Raw genomic sequence first — 19,750 nt, 5'->3', positions numbered from 1 at the left:
CCAGGGACATTATACCATGTCACACCACATCACACCATGTCACACCACATCACACCAGGGATGTCACACGATGTCATGTTACATTACAGCATGGACTGCTGGGGCATGTGCAGGGGCCGCCCACAGAGCAGCCTTGCTGGAGAGTTGAGGGGGAGGGTCCTGGGGCTGGGCATGGTGTTCCTGCAGGAGGGCTGGCCCTCTGGAGGATGCTCGGTGGCCCCTGGTGGCTCAGGAAGGGGGCCCAATTTCCCCAGGGGGACCTGGTCCAGGCACCAGGCCCTGCAGGGGGCAGGAGCTGCAGGGAGCATCTGCTTCTTCCCCACTCAGCCTGCTCAGTGCACGGAATGACCCGGAGCCCAGCACTGCCCTGGGTGTCCATTCATTAGCCTGGCCAGGCCGTCCATCCTCAGACAGTGGACTGGAGCCCACCCCACCAGAGCACCCGGAGGCCCGTAGGGCCCCTTGAAGGGCAGAGGGTGGAGACCTGTCCAGCAGGGTCCCTGAAGGCTGGCACCTTCTCTGGACAAAGCTCTCCTGCATCTCTGGGACGCCATCCTTGGGCTTGGGATAGAGCTGGTGATGCAGCAGCTGCCCGCCCTGCACCCCAGGTGCTGTCTCCCTCACACCCCTCGGGGCTGCAGCAGCGTGTCCTGAGAGTTAAAGGGCTGGGCTTCAGCACCCAGTTCAGGCCAGGCCCCCTGGAGCCCACCCTCCAGCGGCGAGCCCTCCCACGGCACGGCAGGGCCTGGAGTCTGGGGATTTCATCCCCAAGCCTGTGTTTGGTGCAGCTCCTGCTGCTCGATGCCACACAAACGAATCCAACCACTCCCCTTTTCCTGGGTGAGATGGTCTCTCTCCTGCCACAGGCACGTCCCATGGCATTTCCCAGCCCAGCCACCGCAGTAACCAGACCCTGTCCTTGACTGAGTTCCAGCCAGGCTCCTTGGAGCCTCTCCACTCCGCCTCAACCTTGGCTTGTAAAGACTTGAACAGACACTAACAGTTTCTAACAGCTTCTGGCCGTACCCCTAGGCCGACCCCTGACCCATCAACACCTGCCTGAGAAAGCTCCGCGCACCAGAACTGACCATTTGGACCAACCCTGACCTCCCTTTCTCAGGGTGTCTGCTGAAAGGGCTGCAACCACACGTCCTTCTGTCCATTCCCAATGTCTGTGCATTTCCTGTGACCCAGGAGGGTCTTTCTTGGGACCTGAGAGCCACTCCCTGAAGTGTCCCCATTGGGAAGGATGGGGCCTGTGTCTCCAGGCTCTGGGAGGACAGAGTCCTGACCTCAACAGTGGCCAGCATGGACACAGCGGGCCCCACCCCAGGGACGCTGACCAGCGCTGGGCAACTTTTCCCTTCCCCGATGACTGAGCCCTGAGCACCCTCCCTGCTCCCCCTACCACCTCCCTTTACAAGGCTGTGGCCTCTGCACAGATGAAGGTGAGTTTGGGTCATGCCGGACTTTTCTTCTGTTGCAATAGTTATTTCTGTTGAAAATCCATCCTTGCTACATGACCTAGTGCCCAGGGGGATGCTGAGACAGGATGAATGTATTTTGCATGTGAGAAGAACATGAATTTTGGGGGGGCCAGAGTATGAACTGTGATGGGTTAAACTGTGGCCCCTACAAATTCATATATTGAAGTCTTAATCCCCAGCCTCAGAACGTGACTGTATTTGGAGATGGGGCCTTTACAGAGGTCATTAAGTTCATACGAGGTCACTAATCTAATCTGATGTGTGTTCTTCTGAGAAGAGAAGCTTAGGACACGGGCACACAGAGGGATGGCCATGTGAGGACCAGGGAGGAGACGGTGTCTACAAGCCAAGGAGAGAGGCCTTGAGAGAAACCAGCCCTGCCCACACCCCGATCTCAGATTCCTGGTCTCTAGTCCTGGGAGGATCCACGTCTGCTGTGCGAGCCGCCCCGCCGTGGTCCTGAGCTGACGCACACAGATCTGACACCCACCTCTCGCTTCGGACCATGGTTGGTTCTGGAAGGCCCTCCGTGTGGCTCTGCCTGGCCAGCCTGAGCCAGCTCCCAGGCCTCGACCCAGCTTTCCCTGGAGGCCCTGTGCCCCGCAGAGTGACCAGGGCAGGCAGCACCGTTCCCAGCAGGAGGAGAAGCTGCATCCATGTAGGAAGGAGGAGAAGCCCCGGGGGTCCATGTAGTGACAGAGGCCAGGGAGGGCCGCACGGGCAGTGCGTGTGGCTGCAGGAGGCTGGGGGCGTGTGCAGGGAGCCCCCGAGGTGCAGCTCGACCAGCCTCCACCTGACTGTGCTTCCCACCGGGGGCAGGAGGCGCGTGGACACAGGAAGGCGGCTCCCATCACGAAGTACAAGACTTAAACAGGATATTTTATTGTCATCAAAAAAGAGAAGCATTAAAGGCAATTAATGAGCTTTAGAAAATGTAAAAGAAGAAAAGCTACCAAAGCTGAAATTGTGGCACCTCCTTCGAGTGAGCCCGGGAGTCCTCCCTGACGGCCGAGGCAGGCACTTGTCGCACTCCTGCTTGTGCCTCCCTTCCTGTCTGCAGATTCTGCGTGACATTCACGGAACGGCGTGATGGGGGCAGCAGAGCGTGGGGGCCTCCGTCCAGCACTCGTGGCCAGCAGACCCGCTTTCGCAAGAACACGGGCACCCTCTTTGTCGTCTCGCCTCTCCACCTCGTGCCCCCAGAGTGGCTGCTTGTTCCTGCTGCACCTGACCTGGGGCTGGACGCCAGCCTCTGTGATGAGTTCTGGCTGTGTCCACGCTCCTGGCTCTCCTGGTGTCCCTCCACCTCTCTCCCCCGTGCTCCTGGGCCTCCTCTGTCCTCAGGCCCCACCAAGGCTGAGTCTTGCCCGCCTGGGACCTTCTCTGGGAGGCCTGTCTGGGCAGATGCCCCTTCCTTGGGCTCTCCTCACCCTTGCACTCTGGGGCTCTACAGCGGCCCCATGGCCCAGGCTCTTCTCTGAGTGATCTCAGTGGAGTGGAGCGGGTGGGAGGTGGCAGTGTCCTGGGCCTGGCCCCTTCTCTTCCCAGTGCAGACTCTGGGGCTGGCTGTCCCTGTGGGTTGAGTTCCTCCCGAGAATCCAGCAGTGTGGGCAGGCAGCCAAGGGGTGGTGCTGGCACCGAGACTGTTCCAAGGAGCCAGAGAGCAGCGTTCTTTGCTTGAAATAAGAACAACCTCATTCCTCATGTCAGGAGTTCACGGGAGTGCCTGGAATGGAGGCTGGCTGGCTGGGGGCTGGGAGGAAGGCCGTCTGAGTGAGCCTTCGCAGCTCCCCGAAGCCTCCCAACAGGCCTGATGGTGCTGTGGCTTCCCTACCTTGGCGGCTGATGCTCCCACTCACCATCTGGAAACCACGCCTGTGTTCAGGAGGCTGGTGTGGACGGGGTTGGCTCCAGGGCCAGCTCCTGCGTGGGTGGGGGCCTGGCATGCCGGTCGCTGCCTCCTTTTGTGTGAGCACCTGGCGGGCCGGAGGGCAGGGACGTCCTGCTGAGGGGACACCTGGCCCCCAGCGCCCTGCAGGCACCAAGCAGCGGAGATCTGGGGTAGACCTGCTATGCACAGGGTCTGGAAGGGGGGTGTGTCAGGTGTGGCAGGGTCAGAGGGCGACTGTGAGGCCAGAGAGCCATGGGGTTGAGGGCAGTGAGGTCAGGGGGCAGGTGTGGCCTGGGTGGTGGCTGAGCATGGCCCATGGCTCCTGTGTAGGGTCTGGGCAGCCCTGGACACCCTGCAGAGGGTGGCCCTAGGCCTCCTGCCTGATCATGTTCCTGTAGTCGGGGATGATGGTCTGCTTCAGGTCCACCATCGAGGAGAAGATCCACTTCACCTGTAGGCAATGGACAGCACAGGGATGAGGAGGCCACAGCCCTGCCCCCAAGGCCCGACTACCCCTCAGGCCACCCAGGCCACAGCCCTGTCCCCAAGGCCCGACTACCCCTCAGGCCACCCAGGTGCCATGGCCTCACCACTGCCTGCTCTGAGGCTTGGACATGGAGAGCAGAGCCAGGGCAGCAACAGCATGGGGACAGCACAGAAGACAGTGACAGGGACAGGTGGGGACAGCATGGGGGACAGTGTCAGAGACAGGTGGAGAGAGTGTGGAGGAAAGTGTCGGGGACAGATGGGGACAGCGTGGGGGACAGGGACAGGTGGGCGAGTGTGGAGGACAGTGTTGGGGATAGGAGGGGACAAGAGGAAACAGCGGAGGACATTGTCAGGGACAGGGGGATAGCATGGGGGACAGTGTTGGGGACAGGTCGAGATAGCGTGGAGGAGAGTGTCCGGGACAGGTGGGGACAGCATGAGGGACAGTGTCAGGGACATGTGGATACAGCCTGGGGGACACTGTTGGACAGGTGGGGACAGCATGGGGGACAGTTTGAGAACGTGGGGGACAGCGTCAGGGACAGGGGGACAGCCTGGGGGACAGTGTCAGGGACAGTGTGTGACAGCCTGGGGTACAATGTCAAGGACAGCTGGGGACAACGTGCGGCCGACCTTGAAGAAGGTGACAGTGGCACTGTAGCACACGCTTAGTAGGAAGAGTGTGATGAAGATGCTGATGGTCGTCCACAGCCCGTCCAGCTCCCCGTCCTGCGCCTCCACACAGCTCTCCTCCAGTTGCAGCTCTGGACAGGAAGGGGGTGGTCAGTGCTGTGTCCCGCTGGGCTCGGGCCTCTGGGGGTGATTCCCTCTGTGGCGGGACCCAGGATGTGGGGCCTGGCCGGGATGGGCCAACAGTGTCCTGAGGTCAGCTCCCCGAAGCTGCCCACCCTGGGCATCAGCTTTGGCCCCGGGGCTCAGCCACTCCCCATCTCCCGTGTCCCTCCCTGAGGCCCAGAGGGCAGGAGGATGTGAAGCCCACCCCTCATGTGACTCCAATTGCAGGGAAGGGCGGTATTGGGAAGTGGGCCAGAGCCAGGGACACGACGTGGCATGTGATCCCCTGTGTGGGGGCCTGTGTGTGTGTGGCGGCTGCAGGGGCACCCTTGTGAGAGGAAGGCTGGGTTTGTCTGAGCTGGTCAGCATGTGGAGAAGCTGCTGAGCAGCTCATGGGCCTTGAGGTGCTGCGTGGGGCTCGTGGGGGCCTGTGTCCGAGGAGTGTTCACGTGTGCGGGGACCTTGCTCTGGTCGCCCGGGTGAGGCTCCGTGTGTGAGGCGTGCACGTGTGTGTGGTGGCCGTGTGGCCCGCCAACCTTAGTGCAGGGTTTGTTTAACGGGTCTGGGCTGAGTGTGCGTGTGGGCATCTGGCCCAGTCCCTCCATAGGGCCCGAGAGTGCATGTCCCCAGGAGTCGGTTGTGTCCCATGCCGGTGCGAGGCTGGGCAGGGCTGCCAGGGTTAGTGCCGTGGGGGTAGATGAGTGAGGGAGGGCCTGTCCCTACGCACATGGACTAGGCATGTCCCCGAGTGGGCACGGGGGTCTGAGGACAGGGCGCTCACAGAACAGGACAGTCTGCTACAGAGGCAGGGGCTGTGTCTGTCCCCAGGGGCTCCTAGGGCTTCTCGTGGCTCAGCCCAGGGCAGCTGCTGCTGGAGGGAGGGCCACGCTGGCAAAGCCCCCACCCTGCCGAGGGCAGCCCCTGGCTGAGCCCCACCCTAGGCGGCCCAGGCACACCTGCACAGCCTGGGCCAGTGTGGGGACAGCGGGACCCGCTCTGCCTCCCTCATGCCACTCAGGCCTCAGACTCGGCCTGACCCGCGGAAAGAACCGTCACAGTCTCGCAGGGCCCAGGGCAGTGCTGGGTGCTTTATTTCCATGCTGGGCGCCCGGGAGGTATGTACACGGGGTGCGTGCCAAGCATCCTCTCGGGACCCCGAGAGCCCGCGGAGCAGGGGCTTGCCGGCCGTCGCACTCATTTACCCGGAGACAGGGAGAGGCTCTTCTGCGTGTAGTGGTTGTGCAGAGCCTCATGCATCACGGAGCATGAGAAGACGTTCCCCTGCTGCCACCTGCTCTTGTCCACGGTGAGCTTGCTGTAGAGGAAGTAGGAGCCGTCGGAGTCCACCATGGGAGGCGTGGTCTTGTAGTTGTTCTCCGGCTGCCCGCTGCTCTCCCACTCCACGGCGATGTCGCTGGGGTAGAAGCCTTTGACCAGGCAGGTCAGGCTGACCTCGTTCTTGGTCATCTCCTCCTGGGACGGGGACAGGGTGTACACGTGCGGCTCTCGGGGCTGCCCTGTAGGGACAGAGGTTGGCACAGCGGTCACTCCCAGGGCAGAGGGTGGGCTGAGCCAGCCTCTGTCCATGTGGACCTCACGCCCCGCGGGTCCCACCTTTGGGTTTGGAGATGGTTCTCTCGATGGAGGCTGGGAGGCCTTTGTTGGAGACCTTGCACTTGTACTCCTTGCCGTTCAGCCAGTCCTGGTGCCCGACGGTGAGGACGCTGACCACACGGAACGTGCTGTTGAACTGCTGCTCCCGCGGCTTTGTCTTGGCATTGTGCACCTCCACACCGTCCACGTACCAGTTGAACTGGACCTCGGGGTCTTCCTGGCTCACGTCCACCACCACGCACGTGACCTCAGGGGTCCGGGAGATCATGAGGGTGTCCTTGGGTTTTGGGGGGAAGAGGAAGACTGACGGTCCCCCCAGGAGTTCAGGTGCTGAGGAAGAGATGGAGGCGGACGTGTCAGCACCCGGCTGGGGCCTGTCCCTGGACGCAGGCCACTCTAGGGCACTTGTCCCGCCTTGAGCTGGAGGGCGAGGCCTGGGCTGGCTTACCTGGGCATGATGGGCACGGGGGACCATATTTGGGCTCTGCAGAGAGAAGATTGGGAGTTACTGTGGTCTGGGAGGAGAGAAGGTGTCCGAGCTGAGGGAGTGGAGAGTTTGGCCTTTGGGGTGGGCTTAGGTCAGGGGCAGGGTCCTCCCGGATATGGCTCTTGGCCAGTCTGAGCCCAGCACCTGCCCCTTTGTGCACAGGGCTTGGGGTAGGGGCATCCAGCCTGTGCCTGCCCGGTGCCTGGTGGAAAAAGCCAGAAGACCCTCTCCCTGAGCATGAGTGGGGCGGGCAGAGGCCTCCGGGTGAGGAGACAGATGGGGCCTGCCCTGCTGCCCTGGGCTGGGGCTGCAGAGCTGGGGTGTGTCCAGGCAGGAGGGCTGAGCCTGGCTTCCAGCAGACACCCTCCCTCCCTGCGCTGGCCTCTCACCAACTTTCTTGTCCACCTTGGTGTTGCTCGGCTTGTGATCTACGTTGCAGGTGTAGGTCTGGGTGCCCAAGCTGCTGGAGGGCACGGTCACCACGCTGCTGAGGGAGTAGAGCCCTGAGGACTGTAGGACAGCCGGGAAGGTGTGCACGCCGCTGGTCAGGGCGCCTGAGTTCCACGACACGGTCACTGGTTCGGGGAAGTAGTCCTTGACCAGGCAGCCCAGGGCCGCTGTGCCCTCGGAGGTGCTCCTGGAGCAGGGAGCCAGGGGGAAGACCGATGGGCCCTTGGTGGAGGCTGCAAGAGAGGTGGCGCCATGTGACCGTGGTGTGGGAGAGAGCTGGGCCCAGGGCGCGGAGGCCTCTTGGTTCTTGTCTGCCCGCGATGGTCCAGGCAGGGTCCAGTGTCTGGGCTCACGGGCATTGGGTGTGCACCTGGCTGGTGCCACCTGCCTCACCTTAGCCCCCTCCCTACCCCAAAGCCAAGGTCAGGCCTGGCCCGCCCCAGAAAGCTTGCAGGACCGGCGGCCCTGTGGTGCCCTTCTGCAGGCACCCCTGCAGCCTAGGAGGCGGGGCTCGGCAGCCAGATCAGGGCTCTGTGTCTGCCGGGAGTCAGCACAGTCCAGGGCCTCTAGTTTGGCCTCAGCTCTGGTAATCGGTGCCCCCTTGAGGACGGCTCATTCCCATCGATCCCACTCCAGTCTTTTATGGGTGCCTAGCTTGACCAGTGGCCACTGTTCTCAGATGGCTTCTAGTGGGTCCCCTGAGCCCCCTGTAGCCCCTGACCCTGCCGCCCCAGTGTGGCCCTCCCCTAGTGAGTGGCCTGACTTGCCCAGGGCCCTGGTCATAGCCTGCCCTCTGCCCTCCAGGGCCCTTGTCTTCTGTGCAGCAGGGGCCAGACACTGCATAGGGTCGGCGCCCTTCAGCCCCAGGGCCCCGGAACCCCCTGCCTTGGAATAGCCCCCTGGGAGCCTCCTCCTCAGCCTCTCCCATCCTTTCCCCTTAGCCCCAGTGTGCAGCAGCCCAGGTCAGGGCCCTGAGTGCCTGGATGCCCCCTGCCTCCCCAGTGTCCTGCATTACTTCTGGAGGCTCAGTCATCACACCCTCACCCTTCCAGCCCTGGCCTGGCCTTCTGGGCCACCAGCCCAGCTCCTCCCTCTCTCCAGAGCTTCCCCCGGCAAGGTCCCTGCTGGGCTCAGCCCAGGCCCCCCAGCATAGGTAGGAGCCTTGCGCCTGCCCTTGGCCCTCCCCACCCTCCATGGCGCCAGGACCCCGAGGCCACCGGGAGGCCCCATTTCTCTCTGCTGCTGGCCAGTGGCCCTGGAGTCCCACTGCAGGTGGGGTGTGCCCCGACCTCTGAGGAAGCTAAGTGCCCTGCCCTCAGCCAGGCCATCCCGTCTGCTCAGCCCCAGGGCCCTGCCCATTATCCCTTCCCCTCACCTGCACCACAGGCTCTGGCTGACTCTGCCCAGGCCCTGAATGGGCCTCTCTGGCCCTCCTCTGCTGCTACACTGCCCTGCACCACCTCCACTCAGCTTCATTGTGCTGGTGGCCCTGGCTCCTGGCAGCCCATCTTGTTCTTTCTTGGGTGCCAGCCTCAGAGGCCTTCCTGCCCATGGTCCACTGGGGCCAGTCCTGGGACCCTCCTGGTCTCAGCACACGTTCCCCCTGCAGCCAGACCTGCCTCTGCCTGTGAGCTCAGCCCTGAGCCCTGGAATGTCTTCCCTTCTCCATCCCGGCTCGCCCTTGCGAACTGCTCAGCGTGATGGGCTCACACCTCCTTCCCTGCACCAGGAGGCTGCACTGTGCTTTCACCAGCCCTCAGCTGTTGGCTGCCAGCAAGTACCCAGCTCCTGCCAAAGTCTAGGAGCTGAGTGCTGCCTCCCACCGTCCCTGCTCACCTGTAGCTGCCATGCCCTGAGCTCTAGTGCCTGTCCCCTGCTCGTCCTGCCCCCCACCTGCCCCTGCTCACCTGCAGCAGCTCTTCCCTGGTCCCATGAGCTCCAGGAGCTGCCCCCTGCTCCTCCTGCTTCCCACCTGCCCCTGCTCACCTGCAGCTGCTCTGCCCTGGTGCTCTGAGCTCCAGTGCCTGCCCCTTGCTCCTCCTGCTTCACAGCAGCCCCTGCTCACCTACCGATGATCTTCCCTGGCTCTCTGAGCTCCAGGGGCTGCCCACCTGCTCCCCGTGCTTCCCACCGGCCCTGCTCACCTGCAGCTGCTCTGCCCTGGCTGGCTGAGCTGCAGAAGCTGCCCCCTGCTCGCCAACCTCCCACCGGTCCTGCTCACCTTCTGATGCTCTTCCCTGGTCCTCTGAGCTCCAGGAGCTGCCCCCTGCTTCCCACCTACCCCTTCTCACCTGCAGCTGTGTTGCCCTGGCTCCCTGAGCTCCCGGGGCTGCCCCCTGCTCCTCCTGCCTCCCACGTGCCCCTGCTAACCTGCGGCTGCTCTGCCCTGGTCTCCTGAGTTCCAGGAGCTTCCCCATGGTCATTCTGCCCCCACCTGCCCTGCTCACCTGTGGCTGCTCGGTCCTGGTTCCCTGAGCTCCAATGCCTGCCCCCTGCTCATTCTGCCCTCCCTCAACCCAGGGCAGCAACATCACTCAGGCCACTGCTGCCCCCCTGCCTGTCCTGGCACCCTCTGTCCAGGTTTGGGCTGTTTTTCTGGCCTCATTTTTGTTTTTGCAGCACTTGGCGTGTTCCCTATGCTGTGGAGCAGCCCCAGTGTCCAGTCAGGTCTCCCCAACAGAGCCCCTTGCCCTTGCCCATGTGCCCCTCCTGGATGAGCTCCCGGATCCTCCCGTCCCTGCACTGCTCCTGCTCTGGAAGCCTCTCCGGAACCTCAGCTCCTCAGTGGCCTCTGCTCTGCTGGGTCAGCTCCCTGAACGCATGGAGCCTCAGCCCCTTCCCTCGCCCCAGGCCTGCTGCGCTCTGGGCCTTTCTGGGCCTCCCTGGACTCTTCCCTCCTCCCGCCCGTGCGCTCAGCACAGCTCTTCCCTCCTCTCTGCTGCTGACCACAGCCCTGCTCCCCGCCCGCAGGTGCCCCAGCCCCATCAGCTGGCTCTGAGCCCAGCCCCTGTCCCTCCCCTGTCCCTGCCTCTGCCTCTGGGCTCCTTGGCTTCTGCCCTCCTGTCCTGCTGCCACACTCAGCCCCCCCGCTCTGCTCCTGGCTCACCTGCCCTTGGTCCTGGCTGAGAGGAGGGCGCCACGGCCAGCACTGCTGACCCTGCCCTGGGCTCCGGTGATGCTGCCGGCCTGGACAAGCCCCTCCGTTCACCTGGGGCCTCTCTTCCTCCCTCGCTCTGCTGCCTCCTCAGCTCAGGTGGGTCCTGCCTATCTTGGCATTACCCCATGGCTGGCTCTGCTGCATCCCGTCATGTTCCTCGTGCTCCCAGCCCGGTCGTCCTGGAGGCCTCAGTCAGCCTCTGGTGTGTCCTGCCCTGTTGGCTTGGAAGCCTCTGCCCACGGGTCTCGTTGTCTCCCACTGGGCGGGCATCGGTGCCTGAAGGCTGCCCACCTCCCCCGTGCTGGCTCTGCTTGGGCCTCCATGTGTGGCTGGCCCAGCCTCTTGCAGCCTGTTCAGCTCAGGTCCAGGAGCGCCCACGGCTGCCCCCAGGCTCTGTCCTTCTCCTCCCGAGCCTGTGCCCTTGGTCTATGCTGACCCCACCGAGGTGGGGGCCTCAGCCCTTCCTGTTCTGGTGCAGCAGGTGTGGGCAGCCGCGCCCCCACCATCAGCCACTATTGGTCTTCCTAGGAAATCACAGCTCAGGTCCCAGGTCCCCAGGGGTGTGAACTCCACACTGCAAAGACTAAGAACAGGATTGAAACTGGTGGCACTGCTTACTTCCTGAAGTTCCCTTTTCTTCTGGTGGTTTCTGTGTCAGAGGGCGAGGGGGAGTCCAGACAGAGCCAAGGCTGCCTCATGGGTGTGTGGGGATGGGGGTGGTGGCTGCTCCCATACTCACGGGAGAAGGTGGGGAGCCCGGACCTTGTGCACTGCTCTTTTCTCTGTCTCTGAGTCCCTGGGGCTGGACTGAGACTGGCAGCGATTATGACCATTCCGCCCATGGCCTCAGCCTCTCAATACCTGGGCCTGTCACCTGAGCCTTCTGGCCCCCACTGGGCCCTGGTGGCTGCTTTGGCCTGGGCATCTCTCCAGCTGGCTCTGACTCATGGTGCAGGGAGGGAAGTGTGAGCCCATCCCGCTGAGCAGCTGGCCAGGGCGAGCTGGGATGGAGAAGGGAAGGCGTTCCAGGGCTCAGGGCTGAGCTCACAGGCAGGGGCAGGTCTGGCTGCAGGGGAAACATGTGCTTGAGACCAAGAGGTTCCCAGGGCTGGCCCGAGTGGACCCTGCACAGGAAGCCCTCTGAGGCTGGCGCTCCAGAAGGAACAAGATGGGCTGCTAGGAGCCAGGGCCACCAGCTGTGCTCCTGGGGGCCGAGGGAACGTGGGACAGGTGGATGAACACACTGAAGCTGAGTGGAGGTGGTGCAGGGCAGTGTAGCAGCAGAGGGGAGCCAGAGGGGCCCAGTTGCCTGAGTAGAGGGGATGGCCTGTCTAGGGACAGGACACTTAACTTCCTCAGAGGCCAGGGGCACACCCAGTCTGCAGTGGGACTCCAGGGCCACTGGGCCAGCAGTAGAGAGAGAAATGGGGCCTCCTTGGGGCCTGGGGATGCTGGCACCATGCAGGGTGGGGAGGGCCAAGGGCGGGTGCAAGGTTCCTACCTGTGCTGGGGGAGCTGGTCTGAGATCAGGAGGGACCTTGCCAGGCAGAAGCTCTGGAGAGAGGGAGGAGCTGGGCAAGGACGAACGTGGAGGTGGGAGGTAGCGGGGGACGGGATGCGGCCAGAGGGACTGGGCAGACGGAAAGCACAAGGAGGTGTCACACAGGAAGTGTCCAGCATGGAAGAGGAAGCATCCAGAAGGGACACTTTGAAGGGAAATCATGTCTGTCCCACTAAATGTGCTCTCCACAAGGACCCGGCCTGCCCTTCTGTCCCTGCTGGATCCCTGAGCTGGCACCAGCCCTGCTCTCAGAGAGAATGTCCAGGAGACAGGTGGAAGTGCATGTGTGGGTCGCCAGGGAAATCCATCCTCCACCCGGGGGCTCCCAGTTGGCTCCCAGCCTCTGGCTCCAGCTTCATCCCGTGGAACTCATTATGGGCTCAGCCTCCCACGCTGGGGGAGGACTGAGTGAGGGGCCCCACACTGCCCATGGCACACCCAGGGGGCTGGGGAGACTGCACTGGGCTGGGGCAGGGAGGCCTCGTGCAGCCTGTGGGGCTGGCAGCTCAGGATAACGCTCATATCCGTTAGCTGCGGCCCTGGCAACACAGTACCCCAGACTGAGTGGCTTAAACAGATGTTTATTCCGTCCTGGTTCTGGAGGCCAGGCATCTGGGATGGAGGCCTCGGCGGGGCTGGCTCCTCTGTGTCATGGGAGACTCTGTCCCAGGCTCTCTCCTTGCTGCTGGGCTTTGGCGGCTGTCTCTGCTGCTCTTGGCTTGTGGAAGCAGCGCCATCTTCACAGGGCGTTCTCCCCATGTGCTGTCTGTGCCCAGATTCCCCCTTTTCATGAGGACAGCAGTCATATTGGATCTGAGGCTTTCCCTACTCCAGGGTGACCTCATCTGAACTTGATTGCAGCTGCAAAGACTGTTACCAAACAAGGTCACATTCTGTGGTCCTGGGGGGTTAGGACTTCAACACATGAGTTTATAGGGGACACATTTTAACCCATGACAGTTTGCCCTCCGCTCCCCCCATAATCATGTCCTTCTTACATGCGAAATCCCTGCATCCCATAGCAACATCTCCATGATGACTAACCCCTTCCAGCACCAACTCTTAGTCCAACAATCTCAGCACAATATCACCTGCATCAAGTGCGGGAGAAACCCAGGGTGAGATTAGGAGAGAAACCACAGCAGGGGTGGTGAGCCTCCTGCCCTCCTGGGCCCTGGTGAGGCTGTGTGCACTGTGTGGGTGCGCCTGGGGATCCACTTGCCCCTCCCATGTACCTGCTCATTTTCTCCAGGCTGTGGGCATTTTGGGCAGAGGCCTCAGTGCCTGGTCGGCTCTCTCCCGATTCTATCCAATGCCCTAAGCTGTGCTGGGCGGCAGGGGCCGGGCAGGGTGGGTCCCCAGGAAGGAGGATAGGTCACCTGCTGCTCCCATAAGCCCAGGTCCAGTCCCAGCTGGGGGTCCATCTCTGGCCTCTGCCAGCCTTGAGATGCCCAGTCCTCTGTGTCTCCCTCCTAGAGCCCACCAGGCCTGCTCAGCTCTGGGTCCCATGTCCATTCTCACCCTGCTCTGAAAAAATGATGTTTTTCATTTCAGAATCATACTTTCAGTTCTAGAATTTTCATTCGGTTCTTGTAAATATTTTCCATCTCTTACAGAGATTCCCCATCTAGTCACTCATGATAATCATATTTTCCTTTAAGTCTTTGGACATATTTAACATAACTTCTTTAAAATCCTTGTCTGAAAACTGGGTCTGCATCTAGGTCATCTTGGAGTTGATCTCCATTAACCCCTTTTTCTTTTGACTATGGATCACATTTTCATGTTTCTTTGCATACGTGGTAATTTTGGATGTGCACCTGATGTTGTTGATAACGTGGTACAGGCTATGGGTTTTGCATTCTTCCTTAGCAGGGCATTAATTGTTTTCTTCAATGTTAGCAAGCAGTTAGCTTGAGTTGACTCAAACTCCAAAGTCTGTCTGCCTGGCAGTTGGCAGTAGCTGGAATCTCAGTTCTCTCGACCTTCCAGGTGTTGCTTTCTGCTGGGCCCCTTGGAGTTTTCCCTACCCATGCACACCTAAGGGATCAGCCAGAGGTTTCAGTGGAGTTTACTTGCAGATTGTGGGGTTTCCCTTCGGTGACCTCCTTTATAGACATCTTCTCTTCATTTCCAGGTGCTCTGGAAATGCAGCCCTGCATCCCACTCCTCACCAGGAGGGCTGCAGTTTCCTGCTTGAACTCTAGCCGCACCTGTTCCATGCCCTGGGGTGCGACTTCAGACGAATACTTCAAAGAATAATCCTTACTAGTGTTTGCCTACTTCTGGTCATGTTCCGGTGCCTGCAATTGGTGTGTGTGGGTGTTGTGTGTGCTTACAGCTTTTCCAGTGTTTATAATTGCCATCTGCCAGAGGGCTAGTCTGATATTAGCTGCTCCAGCATTATTGGAATCAGAACTACTTTCTCTCATGTGGTTTTTCATTTTCATTTCCCTGTTGACTAGTGTGGTTCAACATCTTTTCATATGTTTAGTGGCTACTTGGATATCTTCTGTAAAACATCTGTTGAATTCTCTTGCCTATTCCTCGTTGAATTATTTGATTTTTTTTCTCGTCAGTTTACAGGGGTCTTTTTTATCTTATGGATCTGTTTGTGTCAGTCAGTTATATATGCTTATAGGAAATATTGAGAAAAACTGAAATGGACCAAAAGATTACTAGGTGCCTTCCATGGAAAGCAAGGCATCGTCTTGTACACTCTTCCAGGTTATTTCATTCTATGGAGCTCTGCATCTTTTATTTCCTTTGAACTATTTTACACCTCTATAAGCCAGGGGTCCCCAACCCCTGGGTCATGCACTGGAACTGGCTCATGGCCCGTTAGGAACTGGGCCACATAGCAGGAGGTGAGGGGTGTGTGAGCATTACTGCCCGAGCTCCACCTCCTGTCAGATCAGTGGCAGCATTAGATTCTCACAGGAGCGAACCCTATTGCGAGCTGCACATTCACGGGATCTAAGTTGCACACTCCTTATGACACCCTAATGCCTAATGATCTGAGGTGGAAAAGCTTTGTCCCCAAACCATCCCTCGATCCTGGTCTGTGGAGAAATTGTCTTCCATGGAACTGGTTCCTGGTGCCACAATGTTGGGGACCACTGCTCTAGGTTGTACATAATTGATAGCAATGCAAAAACTCTTTGAATTGGTAGAAATTCAAGTTCTCATCTTTGGAAGGACAATGGATTCCTCCTCATCTCCCAGGGAAGAGGCCAGTTTTGCATCTATGAACTCCTTTTAGCATTCCAGAATCAATTATGTAATTGTAGTCCTTAGATTTCCACTTTGAACTTGTTGCAACACCTTCATTAATGAGATAAAGAGCATCTCTGAACTGTGTCGTCATATGTTTATGTGAGTCAGGATCATAATTTTTTTTAAAATGATCTTTTAACTGGTTGTGATTTCTTCTCCCCCATGGCCCCACTCAGCCTCAGTATCCAGGGAGCTTAGTTTTCTGTGGCCCAGGAGGACAGGAGATCCGGTGTTGACGGGGAGATCTGAGGTTGGCCCCAACTTTTCCCCACAGCTCTGCTTCAAGGAGTGCCCTGGGAAGGCCTCCCAACCCCACACCTCTCCTGTTGTCCAAGGCGAGCTCCATGCCATGTTGCATCTCTGCCGGTGGCCACCTGGTATCTGTTGAATAGAGACATGTGCAGCACCTCCACAGAGCTTCCAGGGCTTCTGTGTTCTCCAAACATCTCTGGGCTCCTGGCACCCTCTCAGGGTGTGATGTGTTGGTGGCTGGGTTGGGCCCCTGTCCCTGAGGGTGGGACTCAGGCAAGGACAAAGTTCTGGACTCAAAGAGCTGGTGTGGGGCGAGTGAAAGGAACAGGAGCTTTGGGGTCAGAAATGCGGGTTTTAGCCTGCATTGCCCCCATGAGCAGGGGCTGCAGGCTCACCAAGGCGTCAGTTTCTACGATGGTGAGAGAGTGTCAGAGACTGCAGCACGTATTTGCAAAGCGTCCAGGAATGGCAGGGGTCTGGGTGTGGACCAGCTCTCCTGAATACTGAGGGTGCGACCTTGGTCACACCACTGACCTTGACCATTGTGAAAGGAAAATAAAATCTCAGGATCCCAAACTCACTATGCCAAAAAGAAAAGATGCGGTGGGAAGCTGAGTCATGAAAGAAGAAAGTCCTGCCTTTCCTTTTGTTTCTAAACTGACAGCAGCAGATAGGCCAGGTCTGCCCATGTGGCCTCCCTCACCTGACAATATAAATTAACAGCCCGGTCTTCATCACATGGGACAAAATGAGACAAGAAATCCTCCCTCCTGTCCCTGAGACGAATGCATGTTTGACTTCTTCCTCTACTCTGTTTATTTTCTCATAAAGTGCAGATTTGCGGAGCACAAGGTGAATGTGTAATTGCTCCCTCCACCCCTCCTTTTCATGCAACGTGGGGGCTCAATGAGCTGTAATCAAAGCCTCACAAGAATGTGACCTCCCCTCTTGCCTTTTTCTCTTTCCTCTTTCCCCTCCTCCAGCTTTTCCCCTTTTCGATATTGAAGCAGGACGTAGTGTGACTCCGCCTGGGGTCAGGTGTGGGGTGGTCCCTGCCCGTGGTGGTCCGGGTCTCCTGGGAGATGGCCAGACGTGGGTGCTGAGGGGAAGAGGCCAGTGCAGTCGCAGGACGGGAGACAGCATGCCCATTGTGCTGAGCGGGTGGGAGGGATCCACAGAGAAGATGTGGCTCAACAGCTAGCACCGGGGACGGGAACGTGGGTGAAGGGCCTGGCACATGGAGTAGCTCAAGGCGTGAGGCTGTGACCCACCTGGGGAGCCCGTGCTTGAGTGCACTGGGTGGGTGCTGGGGTCGCAAGTATTCGTGTGATTGCGAGGCCCATGTGTGTTTGTGTGTGTGTGTCACGTGTCCCCCATGCGTGGCAGGCATTGTTGTGTGGCCCCCATGTATGGCAGGCACGTGCAGCTTGAGTACCATGCTAGACTGGGCGTTCTGTCTCCTCCAGACCTGGCCCTGCCGTGTGAGCAGGGAGCTTGGCCATGGGACTGAGGTTCTGTCTCCTCTAGGCCTGGCCCTGTCCTGCCATGTTAGCAGGGAGCTTGGCCGTGGGAGTGGTGGGCACAGGCATGGCTGTGCCGGGCCTCGCTGGCTGGGCTCGGTGAGGACACCACACCCTTTGCTGAGTGTGGGTGTCAGAGGGTTCGAGGTGCCCTCTGGGAGGTGGTCGGGCAGAGGCAGGGTTGGGAGCGTGTGGGGAGATGGGTGTTCAGCTAGGCTCCTTCCCTGTGCAGGGGCTCAGCTGAAACCTGGGCTCTCACTCCCCTCACCTCTGCCTCCTCAGCATCCTCCCTCTGCCCCTCTCTTCAGCCTGCCTCGGGCCTTGCTCTGGGACCCCTGCTGAGAGGACAGGAGGTGCTTCAGCAGCACCCTGTGCTGGGTGGACGCTGAGGTCACAGCCTCGCTCTGTGTCTCCTCACAAGGCCACGTGGTGGCAGGTCCTTCCTCCTGTCTAACCAGAGTCCTGCTTGCTGTTCTGCAAGCCCACTTGGTTGACGTGGGGCAGGGACGCCTGGCAGGGTGGGCTTCGTGGACTCAAGGGTCACCAGTTCCTCCAGGTCAACATGCTCAGATGGTTCCATTCTCCCCCTTCCCTTGGCCACAGAGACCTGTGTATCCTGGGCTGACCACAAATGTCAAACACGAGTCACAGCAGGAATGTCACAGCATGTCACACTGTGGGGAAAAGAAAGAGATCAGACTGTTACTGTGTCTGTGTAGAAAAGGAAGACATAGGAAACTCCATTTTGATCTGTACAAAGAAAAATTGTTCTGCTTTGAGATGCTGTTAACCTGTAACTTTAGTCCCAACCCTGTGTTCACAGAAACATGTGGTGTATTAAATCAAGGTTTAATCAAATCACATCACACCCCATCACACCAGGGATGTCCCACAGCATCACACCACATCACATCATGTCACACCACATCACACTATGTCACAGCCTGTTACACTTCATCACACCACATTACATCAGGGATGTCACACCCTGTCCCATCACATCACACCATGTCACACCACACCACATCATTTCATATTATACCCCATCATGCCAGGGATGTCATACTGATCACACCATGTCACACCAGGGATGTTACATCTGTCACATCACATCACACTATGTCCAACGCCACCTCACACCAGGGACATTATACCATGTCACACCACATCACACCATGTCACACCACATCACACCAGGGATGTCACACGATGTCATGTTACATTACAGCATGGACTGCTGGGGCATGTGCAGGGGCCGCCCACAGAGCAGCCTTGCTGGAGAGTTGAGGGGGAGGGTCCTGGGGCTGGGCATGGTGTTCCTGCAGGAGGGCTGGCCCTCTGGAGGATGCTCGGTGGCCCCTGGTGGCTCAGGAAGGGGGCCCAATTTCCCCAGGGGGACCTGGTCCAGGCACCAGGCCCTGCAGGGGGCAGGAGCTGCAGGGAGCATCTGCTTCTTCCCCACTCAGCCTGCTCAGTGCACGGAATGACCCGGAGCCCAGCACTGCCCTGGGTGTCCATTCATTAGCCTGGCCAGGCCGTCCATCCTCAGACAGTGGACTGGAGCCCACCCCACCAGAGCACCCGGAGGCCCGTAGGGCCCCTTGAAGGGCAGAGGGTGGAGACCTGTCCAGCAGGGTCCCTGAAGGCTGGCACCTTCTCTGGACAAAGCTCTCCTGCATCTCTGGGACGCCATCCTTGGGCTTGGGATAGAGCTGGTGATGCAGCAGCTGCCCGCCCTGCACCCCAGGTGCTGTCTCCCTCACACCCCTCGGGGCTGCAGCAGCGTGTCCTGAGAGTTAAAGGGCTGGGCTTCAGCACCCAGTTCAGGCCAGGCCCCCTGGAGCCCACCCTCCAGCGGCGAGCCCTCCCACGGCACGGCAGGGCCTGGAGTCTGGGGATTTCATCCCCAAGCCTGTGTTTGGTGCAGCTCCTGCTGCTCGATGCCACACAAACGAATCCAACCACTCCCCTTTTCCTGGGTGAGATGGTCTCTCTCCTGCCACAGGCACGTCCCATGGCATTTCCCAGCCCAGCCACCGCAGTAACCAGACCCTGTCCTTGACTGAGTTCCAGCCAGGCTCCTTGGAGCCTCTCCACTCCGCCTCAACCTTGGCTTGTAAAGACTTGAACAGACACTAACAGTTTCTAACAGCTTCTGGCCGTACCCCTAGGCCGACCCCTGACCCATCAACACCTGCCTGAGAAAGCTCCGCGCACCAGAACTGACCATTTGGACCAACCCTGACCTCCCTTTCTCAGGGTGTCTGCTGAAAGGGCTGCAACCACACGTCCTTCTGTCCATTCCCAATGTCTGTGCATTTCCTGTGACCCAGGAGGGTCTTTCTTGGGACCTGAGAGCCACTCCCTGAAGTGTCCCCATTGGGAAGGATGGGGCCTGTGTCTCCAGGCTCTGGGAGGACAGAGTCCTGACCTCAACAGTGGCCAGCATGGACACAGCGGGCCCCACCCCAGGGACGCTGACCAGCGCTGGGCAACTTTTCCCTTCCCCGATGACTGAGCCCTGAGCACCCTCCCTGCTCCCCCTACCACCTCCCTTTACAAGGCTGTGGCCTCTGCACAGATGAAGGTGAGTTTGGGTCATGCCGGACTTTTCTTCTGTTGCAATAGTTATTTCTGTTGAAAATCCATCCTTGCTACATGACCTAGTGCCCAGGGGGATGCTGAGACAGGATGAATGTATTTTGCATGTGAGAAGAACATGAATTTTGGGGGGGCCAGAGTATGAACTGTGATGGGTTAAACTGTGGCCC

The 19,750-nt window shown here is 59.6% G+C and overlaps 1 gene segment (V, D, J or C); it reads right to left on the bottom strand.

The window, feature by feature from the left end:
• Positions 1-2,345: 2,345 nt before the first annotated feature.
• Positions 2,346-19,209, bottom strand: LOC129487353 (immunoglobulin heavy constant gamma 4-like). The segment is given in 12 exon segments: positions 2,346-3,829; positions 4,501-4,631; positions 5,865-6,179; positions 6,277-6,606; positions 6,725-6,760; positions 7,153-7,446; positions 10,320-10,490; positions 11,232-11,371; positions 11,872-12,000; positions 18,206-18,397; positions 18,561-18,768; positions 19,197-19,209. Coding segments are annotated over 12 exon segments (2,043 nt in total).
• Positions 19,210-19,750: the final 541 nt, after the last annotated feature.

The sequence above is a fragment of the Symphalangus syndactylus genome, chromosome 8 (genome assembly GCF_028878055.3).
Source record: "Symphalangus syndactylus isolate Jambi chromosome 8, NHGRI_mSymSyn1-v2.1_pri, whole genome shotgun sequence".
NCBI classification, from domain to species: Eukaryota; Metazoa; Chordata; class Mammalia; order Primates; family Hylobatidae; genus Symphalangus; species Symphalangus syndactylus.
The sequence above is the reverse complement of the archived record's forward strand: the minus strand, read 5'-3'. Positions and strand labels throughout refer to the sequence as shown.